Source organism: Tamandua tetradactyla, chromosome 20 (assembly GCF_023851605.1).
Source record: "Tamandua tetradactyla isolate mTamTet1 chromosome 20, mTamTet1.pri, whole genome shotgun sequence".
Taxonomy (NCBI): Eukaryota; Metazoa; Chordata; class Mammalia; order Pilosa; family Myrmecophagidae; genus Tamandua; species Tamandua tetradactyla.
In genome coordinates, this window is record NC_135346.1 from 51996465 (window position 1) to 52014208 (window position 17744).

Genomic DNA, 17744 nt, shown 5'->3' on the forward strand with positions numbered 1-17744 from the left:
GCACTTATGTAGTTCTAAAATACTTTTTCAAAAATTTTGAAAGATAAGTCTTGCTACTCCCATTTAATAGAGAAGGGAAAGTGAAGCTCAGAGAGGTTGACTTGGATGCCTGCAGTCACACAGCCATTAAAGACAGAGCTAGTATGCAAGCCCAGGTCTGTCTGCTTCCATGTGTGTGCTTACTCCTTGGCAGTGCCTTGCTTTTCAGAGCACCTTATTCATGTAATCATCCATGAGTATATCCTCCATCCTCCAAATATTACACAGAGAGAGGCATGGAGGAACAAGGGCATGTCCAGGCTATTACTAGAACTTTCCACCTAAACCGCAGGAGAGCTGGGTGAGCCCTGTTCACACCAGCAGGTTGCCCCCTCCATAATTTTCTCCCTTCTGTCACCCAAGCATCACCCTCCCCTCTTTCTTGTTGCTATCCTGTCTGTGTTTTTAAATGTTTTCTTTCCCCGCTGTGGAGCCACTGCTCCCTTCACCTGCTCTTCCCTCTCTACGTTGCAGATGCCAGCACGTATGCCCATTACCTCTTCAATGCCTTTGACACCACCCAGACAGGCTCCGTGAAGTTTGAGGTATGCTTGTCTCCAACTCATCTGAGCGGGTCCCCTGGTTCTGAATCACCTCTCCCTCTAATCAATGGAGTATTAAATGGGAATGGCTGGGTCATCAAATGCTCTCAATCAAGACCAAGAAAGTTTTACCCATTTACAAAGCATTTCCTGAAGATAGAGAGGAAGAAGCAACTGTCCCTACCCTCCAGGAATTTATTATTCATCAAAAGACTAATAATAAGGGCCACGGTGGCTCAGCAGGTAAGAGTGCTTGCCTGCCATGCCCGAGGACCTGGGTTCGGTTTCCAGTGCCTGCCCATAAAAAAAAAAAAAAAAACTAATAATAAGAGTTTAACAGCTCACATGTACACTGAACTTATCATGCACCAATCTCCATACTTATTAGTCATTTAATCCTTATAATAACCCTATGAGGTAGGGTTCTATTATCATTGGCTTCTACAAAAGGAATGTAAAACAAAGAAGGATTGAGTGGCTTTCCCAAGGGCAAAAGATCTAGTAAATGCAAATGAGGGACTTGAACTCAAGCAGTATGTTTGCAGAGACCACATTCTTAGCCTCTAGACCATCATGCCACTCATCTGATAAACAAATCATTGCAGCAATAAGATGAGGCAATAGGAGAGAAGGCTGGGTTAGCTTGGGTCTGGAATTATCAGCACATGCACAGAACTAACATCCTTCCTCAAGAGGCTTCTCCCAAAGACACGGCAGGGTAGGGAATGGAAGTGGGGAGCTCTTCACTGAGCTCCACCCTACCCTTCAGGGCGCAAGAGCACAAGGGAGATGAAAGCAGTCACAAAGTCAGTCCGACCCAAAGGCAGAGCTATGCACCATCCACTGGCTCTGTGATTAATGTCAATTGTACCTTTGTCCCTTCTCAGGACTTCGTCACTGCTCTGTCGATTTTGCTGAGAGGAACCGTTCATGAGAAACTAAGGTGGACGTTTAACTTGTATGACATCAATAAAGATGGGTACATAAATAAAGAGGTAAGTATCCCAAGAATACAGAAGCATCTTACCACTGTGAGGGTCAAACTGTTGAATGAGGAGGGTTCTTGTTTGAGGCTAACATAGCTGGCTTCTGGCAAAATGAAGAAGACTACTTTTGACCTGCCCCTTTGTCCCAGGAAGCCTTTTTCCTAAATTGGTTCTTGAGCGCAATTAAACAGATTCACTCTCACCTGTTGTCAGTGGCTTTACTGTACAGAGTTACTCTTCCTGGGGGAACCTTGCATTTTTTTATGTTCTTTTTTTGTGTGTGTGCTGAATAGCGGAGTCACATTCCATTCTTTTTCCATGTGAGTTTCCGTTATTGTAGCACCATTTGTTGACTTTTTTGTTTGTTTGTTTGTTTTTGTTGGTTTCTTTGGGAAGTGCATAGGCCAGGACCTGAACGGGGGTCTCCCGCATGGCAGGTGAGAATTCTACCACTGAACTACCCTCACACCCCCTGAAACCTTGCATTTTAACAGGTTAACAGCCACAAGTTAAAGTTAAAAGTTGGAATGGCAAAATTGTAGGCATTACCTAGAAGAGAAAAGGAGATTTTGAGAAGAACAATAAAATTGTATCATTTTGGCTACAATTTATTTTGCCTACTAATAAAATTACACTAGGGGGTGATGGAAGGTCCAGCCATCTTTACAGAAACACACGTCATTTCAGAATCATCACTCCTTGGCAATTTTAGAGCTTCAAGGTACACGTAGATATAGCCAGTGAAGTACCCACAGGGCTATCTAAAAACTCCCTTTGGTATCTACCATGTCCTGGGGTCTCCGTGGAAGTTTGAACTTAGCATCCTGTAGCACGTCCACTGATGATGCTCCTTTTGCCAGGCAGCACCCTGTGGGGGTTAAAAATGACATCCCTAATCCTCACGACAACCCTGGAAGGTTCTGTCCTTACAGAGAGACAACTAAAGATCAGAGAGCTTGCATTCCTCATTCACTCAGTCAGGCATTGGCTCAATACATATTCGAAAGCTTATTAAGTGTTCTAGAAGCAGGAGAAAAAGCCAGAGACAGTAAGAATAGGCCCCCATTCTCATGGATAAGTGTTGAAAGATGACAATGGACAATAAATAGGCGATACACAAGTCAACAAGTAGGAGATATCTTGGCAGGAGAGGTAAGCAAAGGTGTCTCTAAGAAAGGGTTGCCATCTGGGAATCAGGCATGCAAAATGCTGGGAAAAGTGTTCCAGGCAGAAGGAATAGCCAACAGAGAGGCTCTGAGGCAGAATAGAGCTTTGAGTATTCCAGAAATACAAAGGCTTCCAGTTGGCATCATCAACTAGATGTATGGTGAGCCATTCCAATGACAGAGAGAAGGAGGTCACATAATTTGTATAATTTGTAAAAGCAAGAAAGGCTAAACCAGGCCCCAATAGCTCCCTCATTGCCCAAAACTCGATATTTTACACTTATAGACACCCCTTTGTTTTGACTTTAAATTTAGTATTATGATCCAGAATATTTAAAGAACTCTTACAACCCAGCAACAAAAAGGACAACCCAATTGAAAAATGGGCGTAGGACTTAGATATTTTACTAAAGAAGACATACAAATGGCGAACAAGCATATGAACAGATACTCAGCATCATTAACCATTAGGGAAATGCAAACAAAGCCACAATGAGATACCACATCGTGCCCACCAGGATGGATATATTTTTTTAAACAGAAAATGATTAGGGTGTATCTGGAGAAAGTGGAACCATTGCACATTGTTGGTAAGAATGTAGAATGGCGCAGCCACTGTGGAAAAGCTGTATGACAGTTCCTCGGATAGTTCAATATAGAATTACCATATGACCTGGCAGTTCCAATCATAGGTATATGCCCAATAAAATTGAGCACTGGGACTCACACACATGCTTGTACACCAATGTTCATGACAGCATTATTCACAAGCCAAAAGACATAAACAATCCAAGTGTCCACCTACAGATGAATGAATAAACAAAGTGTGGTACATACACGCAGTGGAATATTATTCGACCATAAGAAGGAATGAAGTTCTAAGACAAACTGCAACATAGATGAACTTTGAAAACATTATGCCGAGTGAAATAGGCAAGTCACATAGGGACAACTATTTGATGATTTCACTTACATGAAATATCTAGCTAGAGACAGAAAGTAGATCAATAGTTACATGGGTGTGAGTGGGGGGACAGGAGGACAAATTGTTGCTTGGTGGGTATTGAGTATTGGTGAATTTTAGAAATTTTTGAATAAAATTTTAAAATTTAGTGGTATGAAGGGTCTTCTGTTAACACCGCTTACCCTCTGGGGTGACATTTAGTCACGATGAGCCATAAACATTGAGAATAATGGTTCCTAACGTGTCTTGATAAAAATAGAGATTCCTAGTGCCTAGTCTTCAGAGGTTCTGATTCAGTAGAGTTGGGGGTGGGCACCTGAGGATTTTTAACAAATGTTCCAGTCTGTGAAACCACTGACCTAGAGTACCTTAAGAATAACCCTGGCTGTTCATCAATTTTCATTGCTTAAAACTGCAACAGAACCTGTGGGGATTTTAAATATATATGCCATAGCATGAAATTTGCTTTAATTCAGAATAATATTTCATTTGCCTCAAGCCCATGAAATGGGGATCCCACACAAAACCCCTCACTGGGGATATGGTGAAGATGCCCAAGGAATGGGAACCTACCCAAGAGCTTCTGAAGGCGAAGATAATTTTCCACTGCCCTCTGCCTAGGAATAGGGTCTTAGAAGGAATGGAATATAACCCCTCAGCTTGCTTTTAAACTCCCTTCAATCATCTAAAGAAGGTCCTTTTAGAGTGGTGCGATGGTGTCTCAGTGGCCGAGCTCTCGCCTGCAATGCTGGAGATTCAGGTTCAATTCTGGGTGCCTGACCATGCAAGGAAAAGGTCCTTTTAATCTTTTAATCACTTTCGTTGGCAAGAAGGACATGGGTGCCCATACTCTGTCACCTAGGAAGAGTTTGACCTCCTGGTTCTCACGCTGTGTGCCTCCATGCCTCCTCTCCAGGAGATGGTGGACATTGTCAAAGCCATCTATGACATGATGGGGAAATACACATATCCTGTGCTCAAAGAGGACACACCAAGGCAACATGTGGACGTCTTCTTCCAGGTAAGTGTATGCGCCTTGTGCAGGAACTTTAAGCCAAACTGAGATCAATCAACTCACAAGCATCTGAACAAGTGGCTTGTGGCTAACACTGTACTGAATACTTCAGGAAATGTTCTCAAGGAATAGAGGGTGTAGTTACACAGACAAGTATACACCACAGAAGAGAACAGGGAAATATGGAATTACGTGTAAGTGGTATAGTGTGCACTCTAAGTCCCATAGAGATTCTTGGAGGATCAAAGTACACAGAGGAGTATTCATTAAGCACGCTTGTGTAGGTGTTAAGCAGTTATGTCTGGGGAATATGGGAAGATAAAGTTGGAGACTAGAACAGGACAGGATTGGGAGATCTTAAAGTTGAAGAATTTCATCTTGCTCTGGGAAGGGATGGATGGCTACCATTGGTCCTTGAGCAGCACACTGAAGTAATCAGAGTGGTGTTTGAGTAAGTTTAATCTAGAGAGACTCAAGATCAGAGCTCATTCTAGTCCAATCCTTTCACTTTACAGATGGGAAAACAGAGGCCCCCAGGGGCTTTAAACTCACTCTAGATCACCCAGAAAGTGACAGAAACAGAACTAGAAGTTCTTGGTTCTCATGTTCTCCCTGCCAGTTGGACAGGCTGGAAGAGAGAATAGGAAAAAGAAGACATGTTAGGATGTTAGCAGAATAACCCAGCAATGAGGTGATTAGGATCTGAAGCAAGTCTTTTCATTTTAAGGAAGCTCATGGAAGTCAAAGAGCTCTAACCACAGCCTGAAAGGAGTAGTCTGGCCAATGAAACACCACCCTAATTCTCACGGGGAAGTGGACTCACAAAAAGCAAGTTTGGGAAAGCACATTACCAAGTTCTCTAAGCACTTCCTATTGTGTCTTTCAGAAAATGGACAAAAATAAAGATGGCATCGTGACTTTAGATGAATTTCTTGAATCTTGTCAGGAGGTAAGGAGAGATCTTAGGGTGTGATACATACAAATGTGGGAAACGGAATCTGGGGCTTGGGGCCTGCAGAAGGAAGGGAATGAGGAGCTGCCCCGGCCTGCTACTCCTCAGATCAGAAGCAAAAGCACGACTGCCAACAGCAATGCCAGCAAAAACCCAGCCAACCACCTCCACTCCTCAAACTGACTCGTGATTGGACTTGGTTAAGCACAGGACAGCTCTAGACACTTAAAGTACAGGCCTGGAGGGGTGTGAAAGTCCAGGAGTATGGATGGGGTGTCTTGTGTGGAACAGTAAACTCTTCAAGAGGGCAACAGTCATTTCTCAACTTGCCTCTGGCTTGATGGCCCACTCCCCAGTCTACATGGGAGTAGCCCGAAAAGAAATCTAAAGTTGTCATTCTCAAACCACAGGGTACATAAGAATTTCCCAGGATACTTCTGAAAATGCCCATTTCCAGGCCTCAATCCTGGAGAGTCTAACTCTGTAGATCTGGGTTGGGATCTAGAAATCATCTTAAACAAATACCCTGGACCAACACCACTCAAACTTTAAAGAGCAAACTGATCTCCTGGAAGATCTTGTTAAAGTACAGATTCTAATGCAATAGGTGTGGGGTGGGGCCTGAGCTGCTGCATTTCTGACACGGTCCCAGATGGCACGTGCTGCTGGTCCTCGGACCACACTTTCATAGACTGGCCCCAAAGTCTCTGCCAGAGACTAAATTGCAAATGATTTCTTTCATCTACTTAGAAAAATGCAATTATACTTCCACCTTATTTCAGGAAGTTGCATGGTTAGTCCGAGTTTTACCCAATAAGACCTGCAAATACAAGAAAGCTGGAGAAAAGTAATCAGCACATAATGAGCACCTACCAAGTTTCAGGCACGTTACACAAACCCCAGGACAAGCCTGTGAGGAAGACGTGTTAAACCCAGGGTGATACTCAATATATTTAACAACTTGAATGGCCTGAGCATTCACCAGTCACTACCAACCTTCACCAGTATCCTGGAGCAGTGAGCTGGAGAATGCCTACTAAACTTAGTACTAACCCATTAGTTGAAGGACCTTTGGGTGGTCTTGGGATCATGGGTCAATTACCAGGTAGCCAGAGGTGTGAAAAATGCTGCGATCTGAGGGTCAGGGAGTTCAGCTCAGCAGCTGTTTACCAACAGGATTGGGAACGTTTCAGCATTTTAGTCATTATGAACTGGTTTAATAGCAGCACTGATCATACCCATTTTAAAGAAGAAAAAATTGAGGCATCACAAGCTTAAGAGATGTGCTTAAGGTCACAGAGTGATACAGTTCAAATCTGAACTGACATTCTGATTTTAAATACCGTGCTCTGTTGAAATCTGCTTTTTTATTTTTTTACTTTTTTTTATCAGACTTTTAATCAGGCTAGTTTTTCACATTAGCAACTTCTTCTAAAGCTATTCATTAATTTCTTTTTCACAGCGCACCTTACAGGTAGATACTATGATACATCCCATTTTGCACATGAAGAAACTGAGGCACAGAGATATTAAATAACTTTCCCAAGGTCACACAGCTAGTGACAGAGGCAAGATTTGAAACCAGGTAGCCTGACTAGGCAATAATACCTCCTTGTTCTAGAATGTATTTAACATTTCGAGTACCCAGAATCAACTTTTGTCTCTACTGATTTTTTTTATTTCAGATCTGCTTTCTAATTCATTAATTTATTGGCTCTAAATTATTTCCTTCCTTCTCTATTTCATGGGTCTTTTAAAAATTCAGTTTGCTGGGGATTTTTTTCTCACTTCTAGATTCTGTTGATTGATTTTCGACTATTCTAATATATACACATAAATGTATAAACTTCCTTCTGAGTTTAGTTTTAGGTGCATCCCACAAATTTTGATATGTCATAGTTTCATTATCTTTTAATTAAAAATATCTTCTTCTCTGACCCATGGATTATTTAGAAATATGTTGCTTAATCTCCAAACATTTGAGGATTTTCTTCATTCAATACTTATACTTTAGCGAATATACGACATAAAAGTATAAAATAAAGAGCATACTTTACAAAGACATACAATAAGAAAATCAACAAAGCCCAAAGTTGGCTCTTTGAAAAGATTAATACAATTGATAAATATTTAGCAAGACTAATCAAGAAAAAAACAAAAGAGAGGAAAAACTCAAATTACCAATATCAGGAATAAAAAGGGGAAAGTCATTATAGACTTTACAAACAAAAAGGATGAGTTAGTTAACCAATAAATTTGACAACTTACATGAAATCTACAAATTCTTTGCAAAACACAACTTATCAAAATTCACACAAAAAGAAATGGAGAATCTGAATAGTCTTATAAAGTCTGTGACAGAAATTGATCTGTAATTTAAAGCTTTCCCACAGAGAATGCAGAAAGCTTACTACTGGTTTCACTAGTAAATATTCCAAACATTTAAGGAAGAAATAATACTAATTTTATACAACCTCAGGAAATAGTGAAAAGAGGGACTATGTCTCAATTTGATTTATAAGGCCAGCATAAGTTTAATATGGAAATGTGACAAGGCCATTAAAATATTTTTTAAAATTTTATGATAATATATTATTTCTGAACATGGATAATATGAGAAAACATCAAATCCAGCAATATATAAAAATATATCATGAACAAATGGGGTTTATTCCAAGCATGCTAGGTTGGTTTAAAATTCAAGAATTAATCAATACTATTCATCACATTAATAGAATAAAAAGGAAAACTCAAATGATCATCTCAGCAGATGCAGAGAAATCATTTGATAAAATGCAATGGTCCAGAAATAAAATAGGGAGTCCAGAAGCAACGCTCACTATTTTACTGGATAATTTGTTTCTTCTGAATTCTTCCTTAAGGCCAGAAAAGGTGCTTCTTGCTTTGGTTGCTCACTTTCTAGGTTTCCATCCTTTACTCACCTTTCAGAGTTTTTGGTGCAGAGGAAACCCATGCTAGAGATTTGCTCAGCAGAACTGCAAACCTTCTCAAGAAAGAGCTGCAGAGAGTTCTAACCATCTTCTTTCTCCCCTGTCTCCCTTCCCAGGATGACAACATCATGAGGTCCCTCCAGCTGTTCCAAAATGTCATGTAACTAGGGACACTCAGCCATCTGGCTCTCGGAGACATTGTATTAAACAACCACCTTGACACCCTGATCTGCCCTCGTTCTGATTTTACACACCGATTCTTGGGACAGAAATGCATTTTAAACACTTTGGAAGCATTCTCTGCTGAAGACTTTCTATGGAACCCAGCATCAACTGGCTCAGTCTCTGATTGCCAACCCTTCCTCCTCCCTCTATGTGAGAGAGACATGATGAAATTTGAGTTTGTTTGTTTTGGAAGCATGCTCATCTCTTCATGCTGCTGCCCTATGGAAGGTCCCTCTGCTTGAGCTTACACAGTAGTGCACAATTTTCTGCTTGCGTGCCCCCCACCACTGCTGCAAGTCCAGCGGACCTTGATGAATCTGGAAGTGAGATGGCCTGAGCCGAATGCACACCATCCTCTGATGGCTTCCCAAACCAATGTGCCTGTTTCTCTTCCTTTGGTGGAAAGAATGAGTGTTATACAGAACAATTCAAATCTACTATGGCCAGATCAGGAAGGTCAGCACCTAATACATGTAGGACAGGACTAATTTATTAAACACCACATTGTCTGATGACCCAAACTGCCTGTGTCCTTGGTTTCCAGAGGTAAGGACCAATAACTCTCTCTCACTAGCATCTGTGCTGATAGCCCAGGTCCCTTACATGCCCAGGAAGGGAGCCATTGTCTAGTGGTTCTACGCCTCCACCCCACACCCTGCTAGAGCCCAGCACTGCATGTCCCTCCCAGAAAGCCCAGAATGCCTGCAAATTGCTGTAATTTTATACCATGTTCTAATCAATAAACAGAATTATTTCTTACACTCTTACTCTTCATTTCTTCCATGACTCCATTGGACAGGAGAGGTAAGTCAAGAAAAGTGAAGGTTCATCCATTCATTTAGCACTTAGTTATTAGGAGCTAGTACCAAGCACTGGGCCAGGCCATGGCCTCACCCTGTACAGCTCCCTACCCGTCTGTCCTAGCTTCTTGGCTGCTAAAACAAACACCATTCAATGGATTGGCTAGGCAACAAGAATTTATTGGCTCATAGTTTCAAAGGCCAGAAGGCTTGCTTCCTCCTAGGGTGGGTATCTTCTGCCTGGCCTGCAATCTTTGGGGCTCCTTGGCTTTTTTGCCACATGGCAGCATCTTCTCCTTTCTATTCTGGGTTCCATGAACTTCAGGCCTCTAGCTGCTCCCCATGGCTGACTTTCACTCCTTAAAAAGGACCCCAGTAATCTGGATTCAAGACCAACCTGATTCAGTTGGTCCACACCTTAACCAAAGAAACATCTGGAAGAGATCATATTACAATGGACCCACACCCACCAGAATGCAGACCAAGGCCAAGAACATGTCCAACTTGGGGCACACAATTCAATCCACCACACTGTACCAAGCAAACGCACGGTTCAATTACAAAATGTGTGATGTGCAAATGCAGCTGCAAGAAAAGATCCTTCACAAGACCTTCCCCAAGCCGCCATTCCCAAGATGCCACTCTAATGTAGAAAGAGTGAAGTCTCGGTTGCCTGGTTGGGGACACAGATATGAACAGGAGGATGGGACATCCTGCTGGCGGACTTGAGGTCCAAGGGTTGATGGACTGACTTCAGCCTATGCCTATCGATTGATGAACTAAGTTGAACACCTTGGGTCTTTGTCTCCTCATTTGTCATCACATAAGAAAGATTAAGAGCCAACATTAGCATTCTCAGAAAGCAATTTATTGAACTCTGCTAGGGGCCTTGTACATTTTCTTATTTAATGCTCATGATAGAGCATTCTGGAAGGTAGAGTTTTACTGATGAGGACTCTTAAGCTCAGAGAGGTGAGAGGACTTGACTAAGGTGCCACATAGACAGATAGAAAGTGGCTCCAAAGAGCAACTAGACACTTACCACTCCCCACATAGCACTTTCCTATAGGGGATTCTGGCTCAACCCAAGGAAGTAAGGCTACCTCTATGATCCATCTATGTCAGTGCAGAGGGGCACAGGTAACAGATTCTTTAAAAGCTACCCGGGTGGCTTGAATGTGCATCCAGGGCCGATATGCTGGGGAAATCACCCTCGATCCTAGGATCTGAGCTCACCTAATCAGTCCCTTTCCATCTCTCTGGCCACAGTGATTGGTCCACTAGTAGACTTGAGACCTAAGCCTGCCCTAACAACATGAATCTCAAGACTTTTGCTAGGAATAGTGGGACAAAAATTATCTTTCCTACTGGACATAAATGAGAAAGCCATGCAGCCCTAAGACATGTTGGCAGCTATTCAAGGATTCTGAGAAGTTATCTGCCAACCAAAGGCAGATAAATTAGACATCATATAAGGCAAGACAGAGAGGGAAAAAACCTCTTGGATGGTATCAACGAGCTGCTGGATCAAGCTGCACCTGCAGTTAGCTGCCTGTGTCAGGTGCCTATATAAGATCTAAGCTAGTATTTTTTTACCGTGACTACATACCAAAATCACTTTGGAAGCAGAGAAGGGGATTTTTTTTTAAGTGTGAGATGCTGGGCCCCATTCCAGATGAGTTGAAATAGAATCCCTGGAGGTGGGGCCCTGAGCACTTCTATGTTGTAAATTCTCTCCAGAGGAGTCCAGTGTACACTGGAGCTTAGAACCTCTGGTAAGTGATAGGCTGCTGGTCACCATTCAACAGAGCTTTTAATAAAAGAACAGGAGAAAAATAAAAGCTGCAGTATCCACAGAAGCACTAAAGCAAGAACACAAAACCAAGTGTGAATCCATGCACCTCTCAGCAAGTAGAGTAGCAGGGAAGCAAGTTTCTCACCTGGATCACACCTCTCCAACTTGTCTTCCTGGAGGCGTTCTGTTCACCCCCTTTGCCAGTCACCACACCTGCTTATGGAAGGCTATACTGCCTTCCCCAGATCCCCTCGGCACTCACCATTACCGTGCAGGTAGACCAAATTGCAGCCAACCACAAATGCCTGTGAACTTTCTGTCTGTGACTCTGTCTCTGCAGAGGCTGGCCGTGAGAGCCCAACTCTGGCTGAGTGCAGGACAGGCCTGAAGAACCATGTGTTAGCATCATCCTGGGGTTGCCTGTAACTGATGCCTGTCAAAGTGGGTGAATGGAGACCCCAGACGCTTCCCCTCTCCATAGAAGAAACCCTGAAGTCTATTAAGAACTGTTCCTCCAGACTTCACCAGAAGGATAGAGCCCCAGTTGCCCACAGTGGTAGCCTCTCAACACTGACTTCTCTGTTTTCCAGGGCTGCTATGACAAATATCACACACTGCTTGGCTTTAACAATAGGATTTTATCATTTCTCAGTTTGGGACACCTCAAAATCAAGGTGTCCCCAGGGCATGCTTTCTCCTGAAGTCTTTAGCTAGCTTGGTACCCGCTTGATCTCTGCCTCCATCCTACAGCCATATCTGTCTCCGTCTCTGGCTTGCACTTCTGCTTTCTACTGACTCGTTGTGCCCAAATTTCCTCTGCTCATTAGTACTTAGCCGTATTGAATTAAGATCCACCCTCACCGAGTACAGGCCTTGCACTTAACATCCTGAAGGATCCTATTTACAAATGGATTCACACTCACAAGACCACGTCCCTGTCCCAGTCTTCTTTGAGAGCCCCTCCCCAATAAACTACTCAACCCCACACCCTTATGTGAGGGGCTGCTTTGGGAGGGACCTAGCCTAAAACAAACCATACGGAAGTCAGACACGTGCCTGTCTGTGTATTTGAGTGGAAGGAAACAGGTAACAAATAAAAGAATTTTAGATGTCTCAAGTGGCTTGAAGAGAATAAATGGGACATAATAAAGAGGGGTAGGGATGCTGGGAAAGCTACTTTAGACAGGATGGTTCAAGAAAGCTTCTCTGAGGAGGGGACAGCTAGGCCATGAATGGTGAAAATCCAGCCATGTGGAGATCCTTGGAGAGGGGACAGGTGGGGAGAAGCTGTAGACAGGCATTTACAGAAAATCTAGACAAGATTTGCTGTTGCATTAAAAGAAGAAAACTTTTTTGTAGTAACATATACGCAATTCAAAATTTCCTATTTCAACCACTTTTAAGTATACAATTCAGTAGTATTAATTACATCCACGATATTGTGTTATCACAGCCAATATCCATTATCCCAACGTTTTCATTACCTCAAAAGAAACTCTGAATCCGTTAAGCAATAATTCCCTCTTTGCCTCTACCCCACAGCTCCCATCCCCTGCTAACCTATAATTTACCATCTTATCACTATAAAATTTGCTTCCTCTAGGTAGTTTATATAAAAGAGATGGTATAGTATTTGTCCTTTTGTGCCTGGCTTATTTCCTTCAACATGAAGTCTTCAAGGCTCATTCATGTTGTAGGATATATCAGTACTTTATTCCTTTTACTGCTGAATTATATTCCATTGTGTGTATATACCACATCTGTGTACCTGCCCCCTCTGTTGATGGACACTTGGGTTGCTTCCACCTTTTGGCTATTGTGAATAATGCTGCTGTAAACATTGATGTAGAAATATCTGTTTGAATCCTTGCTTCCAGTTCTTTGGTTGTACATACCAAAAAGTGGGATTGCCAGCTCATATGGTAATTCTATTTTTAACTTTCTAACAAACTACCTACCGTCACTTCTTGCTCAGGTATCCAAGATTCTACCTCTTGTTCCAAAACAGAAATCACATCTGGCTTAGCAATAGAGGATCCCACTGTGACCAGTTCCGTGGTCCTTTAACATCCCATCTTAGAACAGGCCCTCTGAGCAGGACCACCAGCCCCATTTCAGAGGCTCCCAGAAGGAAATGTAGATGGCACTAGGGGCAACTGCTGGGTGCCAGGTTCTGTATGGCTATTGTCTACTAGATCCTCATAACAGCCCTGCGAGGAGGGTCTCAGATGAAAAAGATTATGTCCAGAGACATGGAAGGACTTGCTCACAGGGCTGGAGACACGGGTAAAGTCTGCCAAGCTCCCAACTCCATGCCCAGTTCTATTTCTTAGACAGCGTGAAGACCATTCTTGACATATTCCTAAACTACCTCTAATGATACACAAACACCAGAAAGTGTTGGAAAACAGCTGCCGTGAAAACTATGGGTAAAAAGCAATGGAAACAAGTCCATGGATTCAAGCCAAATTACTCTTCCCCTAAAGGGAATAATGCCAAGTGCATGGGCAAAGATGCGCATATGGGTTTCTTAGCTGAAGAGAAATGTGAGTCCTTCACATCAAAATAAGGCCCTGCCTATTTGGCAGACAAGCTCTGCAATGCAGACTGGGGCAGACAAAACTCAGAGCTGAGGAGGGGGGGAAAATCCAAGAGACATCCTGCCCCACTGGATGGACCTTTAAGAACTCATGAGAGGTGGGGAGCTGACTGCTTGCCAAGTTCTACCAGGGGAGCCCATGACCTAGGCTAAGCCATTCACCACATCCGGCCCCTGGCCGCACTGGGTAAGGGGTAGGTGTAAGATCTAAACCCATCCAAACGCATGCATTCTAGGGCTCTGAGTGAGCACAGTTACACAAAATTGTTCATTTTGCGACTGGTCATGAATTAGAAGGCATACAGCGTTAGTACCTACTGCTACTGGCAACCATTTTGGAAGCCGGAGGGAAGCCAACCTGTAGAGGAACACAATGCCACAGAAGTAAAGACAGAGGGATGAAAAGAAATTGACATTTTGATCATTTCATTGAACTGCTGGATCAGCCTCCACCTGGAGCTACATTTACTTCTAGTAGTTTGGTTGAATGTATCAATAAATTCAATTTTTTATTATTTAAGGCAGTTTGAGTTGAACTTTCTATAACAAATAATTTAGCACATGCTGATTGGTCCCACACACCCATACACAAAATACACACACCCCGTCATATGACGGGTGGGGCAACCTGAGAACACAGCTGCACAGCTGTATGGTAGAGGAGCTGAAACCAGAAACTCAGTCGAGTGTTGCCTCTGCCACATCGCTCTGCTCTACTTTACAACCATGATTAATAATAGTGGTAATGGCAGTATTAATAGTAATAGAAGCAGTATCATTTATTGAGCACTTAATAATGTGTTAAATATTTCACATGCATTTATACTTCATTTAATCCTCCCTACTCTGAGGTTGGCTCTATTATTACTCTCATTTACTAATGAAAACCCTGTTGTGCAGAGAGGTTAAGAAACTTGAACATGACCAAACAGCTAATTATGGTAGAGCAGCAATCTGAACTCAGAACTTTCTGACTGCTGCTAAGTTACATGTATATATGGAGCCACATATAAAGAAATGAATGAAGGGCAGTGCAACGGTGGCTCAGTGGCAGAGCTCTTGCCTGCCATGCCGGAGACCTGGGTTCAATTCCCAGTGCCTGCCCATGCAAAAAATAAAAGGAATGAAGCTAAGGAAGGACTATGGCAAACCAAAAGAATATATGCCCAACCTAGAGGAGGCAACTATGTAACAGCTCTGGGGATTTTTGCCATATCTTTAGACATAGATTTTTTTCAAGGAAAGTTGAAAATCTGGACTTGTATGTGAAATATACCAACTTTTACATTTTGAAAACTAGTGAAATATTTAAAAGACACCATGCAGGCCAAACCAAGCAAATCTACAAACTAGATTTGGCCCAGGAATCACCAATTTTCACCTTCTACACTAACTTCTATTGCTGTTTTCCCCAATCAGCAAATGACAGGCTAGTATCTGCAATTTTATGCACCATGAAGGCTATGTGCTACTGAGATTTAATAACTAAACTGGTAATTAAACAATTCACTAATTTTCTGCTCAAATGCCTAAGCTTAGCTGCATCAGCTTTGAAGATACAAGTGAAATGGAATTGAGGAGCAAAATGGTGGTTCTCAAACCCAGCTGAAGTGGGTCATCACTACAGATCCTACAAACATTTAAAGGAAAATTAGGAGAGAATATGAAAAACTTTGTAATAATAAATTCAACAACTTAGATAAAATGGACAAATATCTTGAAAAAACACAACATAACTAAATTGCTATGACAATAAATAGAAAAAAAAAACTGCAAGCCCAAGTGACTTCATTGATTAATTCCACGCAATATTTCAAGAAAAATACTACTAATCCTACATAAGCTCTTTCATAAGATAGAAGAGGAAAGACCACTTTCCAACTCATTTTTTATGAGACCATAATTTCCCTGCTAGTACAATCAGACATGGACATAATGAAAAATGAAATTGCAGACCAATACCTCTCATTGATGTAAATGCAAAAATTTTAGCAAATCAAATACAGCAATATATAAAAAAGAAAAAATATTCTAATCAAGTGGGGTTTATCCCAGGAATGCAAGGTTAGTTTAACATCCAAATAATCAAAGTCATTCAGCATATTAACAGCATAGGGAAGAAAACTAATATATCATTTCAGTAGATGCAGAAACAGCATTTGAAAAAATCCAAAATTCTTTAATGATAAAAATCACCAGGGGCAGGGGTGGTTCAGCCGTAAAATGCTCACCTTCCATGCAGGTGACTCAGGTTCAGTTCCTAGACCATGCACACCCACCACCACAAAAAAAAAAAAAAAAAAACAGCAACAATAAAAACTGCCTACAAACTAGGAATAGAAATTAATTTCCATGATCTAATAAAGGGCATCTGTAAAAAGCCCACAGCTCACATTATACCTAATGGTGAAAGACTGATTGGATTCCCCCATAAGATCTGGAATGATTTAAGGATGTCCAGTCTTGCCACTTCTATTCAACATAAGGGTTCTGGTCAGTGCAATTCGGCTAGAAAAAAAAAAAAAGGCAACCATATTATAAAGGAATAAATAAAACTGTCTTTATTTAGATAACATGATTGTCTATGTAGAAAATCCAATGGAATCTACCAAAACAATACTATGCAGTTAATAAGTGAGTATAGTAAGGCCACAGAATTCAAGATCAATAGACAAAAATCAGTTGCATTCGTTATTGCTAGCAATGAATAATCAGACATTGAAATTAGAAAAGCAACACCATCTACAATAGCATCAAAAATATTAAGTACTCAGGAATAAATCTGACAAAAATATTAAAGACCTGTACATTGAATACTATTAAACATCACTGGGAGAAATGAAATAAGGCTTAAATAAATGGAGAGAGTGTGTGTGTTCATAGATCAGAAGACTCAGTCTTGTTAAGGTGTCAATTCTTCCCAAGTTGACCCATACATTCACTTACAATCAAAATCCCAGAAAGCTTTTGCTTCTTAGAATTGAGAACTGATTCTAAAATTCATTTGGAAAAGAAAAGGACCTACACTAGCCAAAACAACATTGAAAAGAAAGAACAAAATCACTACCTGATTTCAGATTGTATTATAAAGCTATAATAATAAAGACAGCATAATTTGACATAAAGATGGACAAATAGAATGTGGAATAGACAATGGAATAAAATAGAAATGGTGCTGGAACAATTGGATATCCGTATGCAAAAAAAAATAAAAAATAAAAACTTTGCCCTATACCTTACAACATATATAAAAACTAACTCAAAATGGATCTTAGACCTAAATGTAAAACCTAAAACTATCAAATTTCTAGAAGGTAATATAGGAGAAATCCTTTATGATCTTGGGTTAGGTAAAAATTTCGTAGTATAACCCATAAAAGTACAAATTGATATATAGGACTTCATTAAAATTAAAATACTTCTTTGAAAGATATCATTAAGAAAATGAGAAGGCAAGCCAGAGATTGAGAAAAAAATATTTTCAGGGCATAAATTTGATGTAGAATGTATATCCAGAATATATATATAAGCAAACTGTGGCACAGCCATCGTATTCATTTCCTAGGCTGCTCAAAGCAGATACCATGAAAGGGTTTGGCTTAAACATTGGGAATTTATTTGCTTACAGTTAAAGAGTTCCGAAAATGTCCAAACCAAGGCACCATGAAGGCAATGCTTTCTTCCTGAAGACTGGGCGCCAGCAATCCTTG

General features: G+C 41.3%; 1 protein-coding gene across 1 annotated transcript in view; it reads left to right on the forward strand.

Annotated features, from left to right (window-relative positions):
* KCNIP1 (potassium voltage-gated channel interacting protein 1) overlaps positions 1-9571 on the forward strand; it is a 412473-nt gene extending 402902 nt beyond the window's left edge. Inside the window, exons 4-8 of the mRNA XM_077137631.1 lie at positions 514-584; positions 1469-1576; positions 4614-4718; positions 5599-5661; positions 8732-9571. Coding sequence (XP_076993746.1) covers positions 514-584; positions 1469-1576; positions 4614-4718; positions 5599-5661; positions 8732-8779 — 395 coding nt within the window. The 3' untranslated portion in view covers positions 8780-9571. The remainder of the gene's footprint in view (positions 1-513; positions 585-1468; positions 1577-4613; positions 4719-5598; positions 5662-8731) is intronic.
* Positions 9572-17744: the final 8173 nt, after the last annotated feature.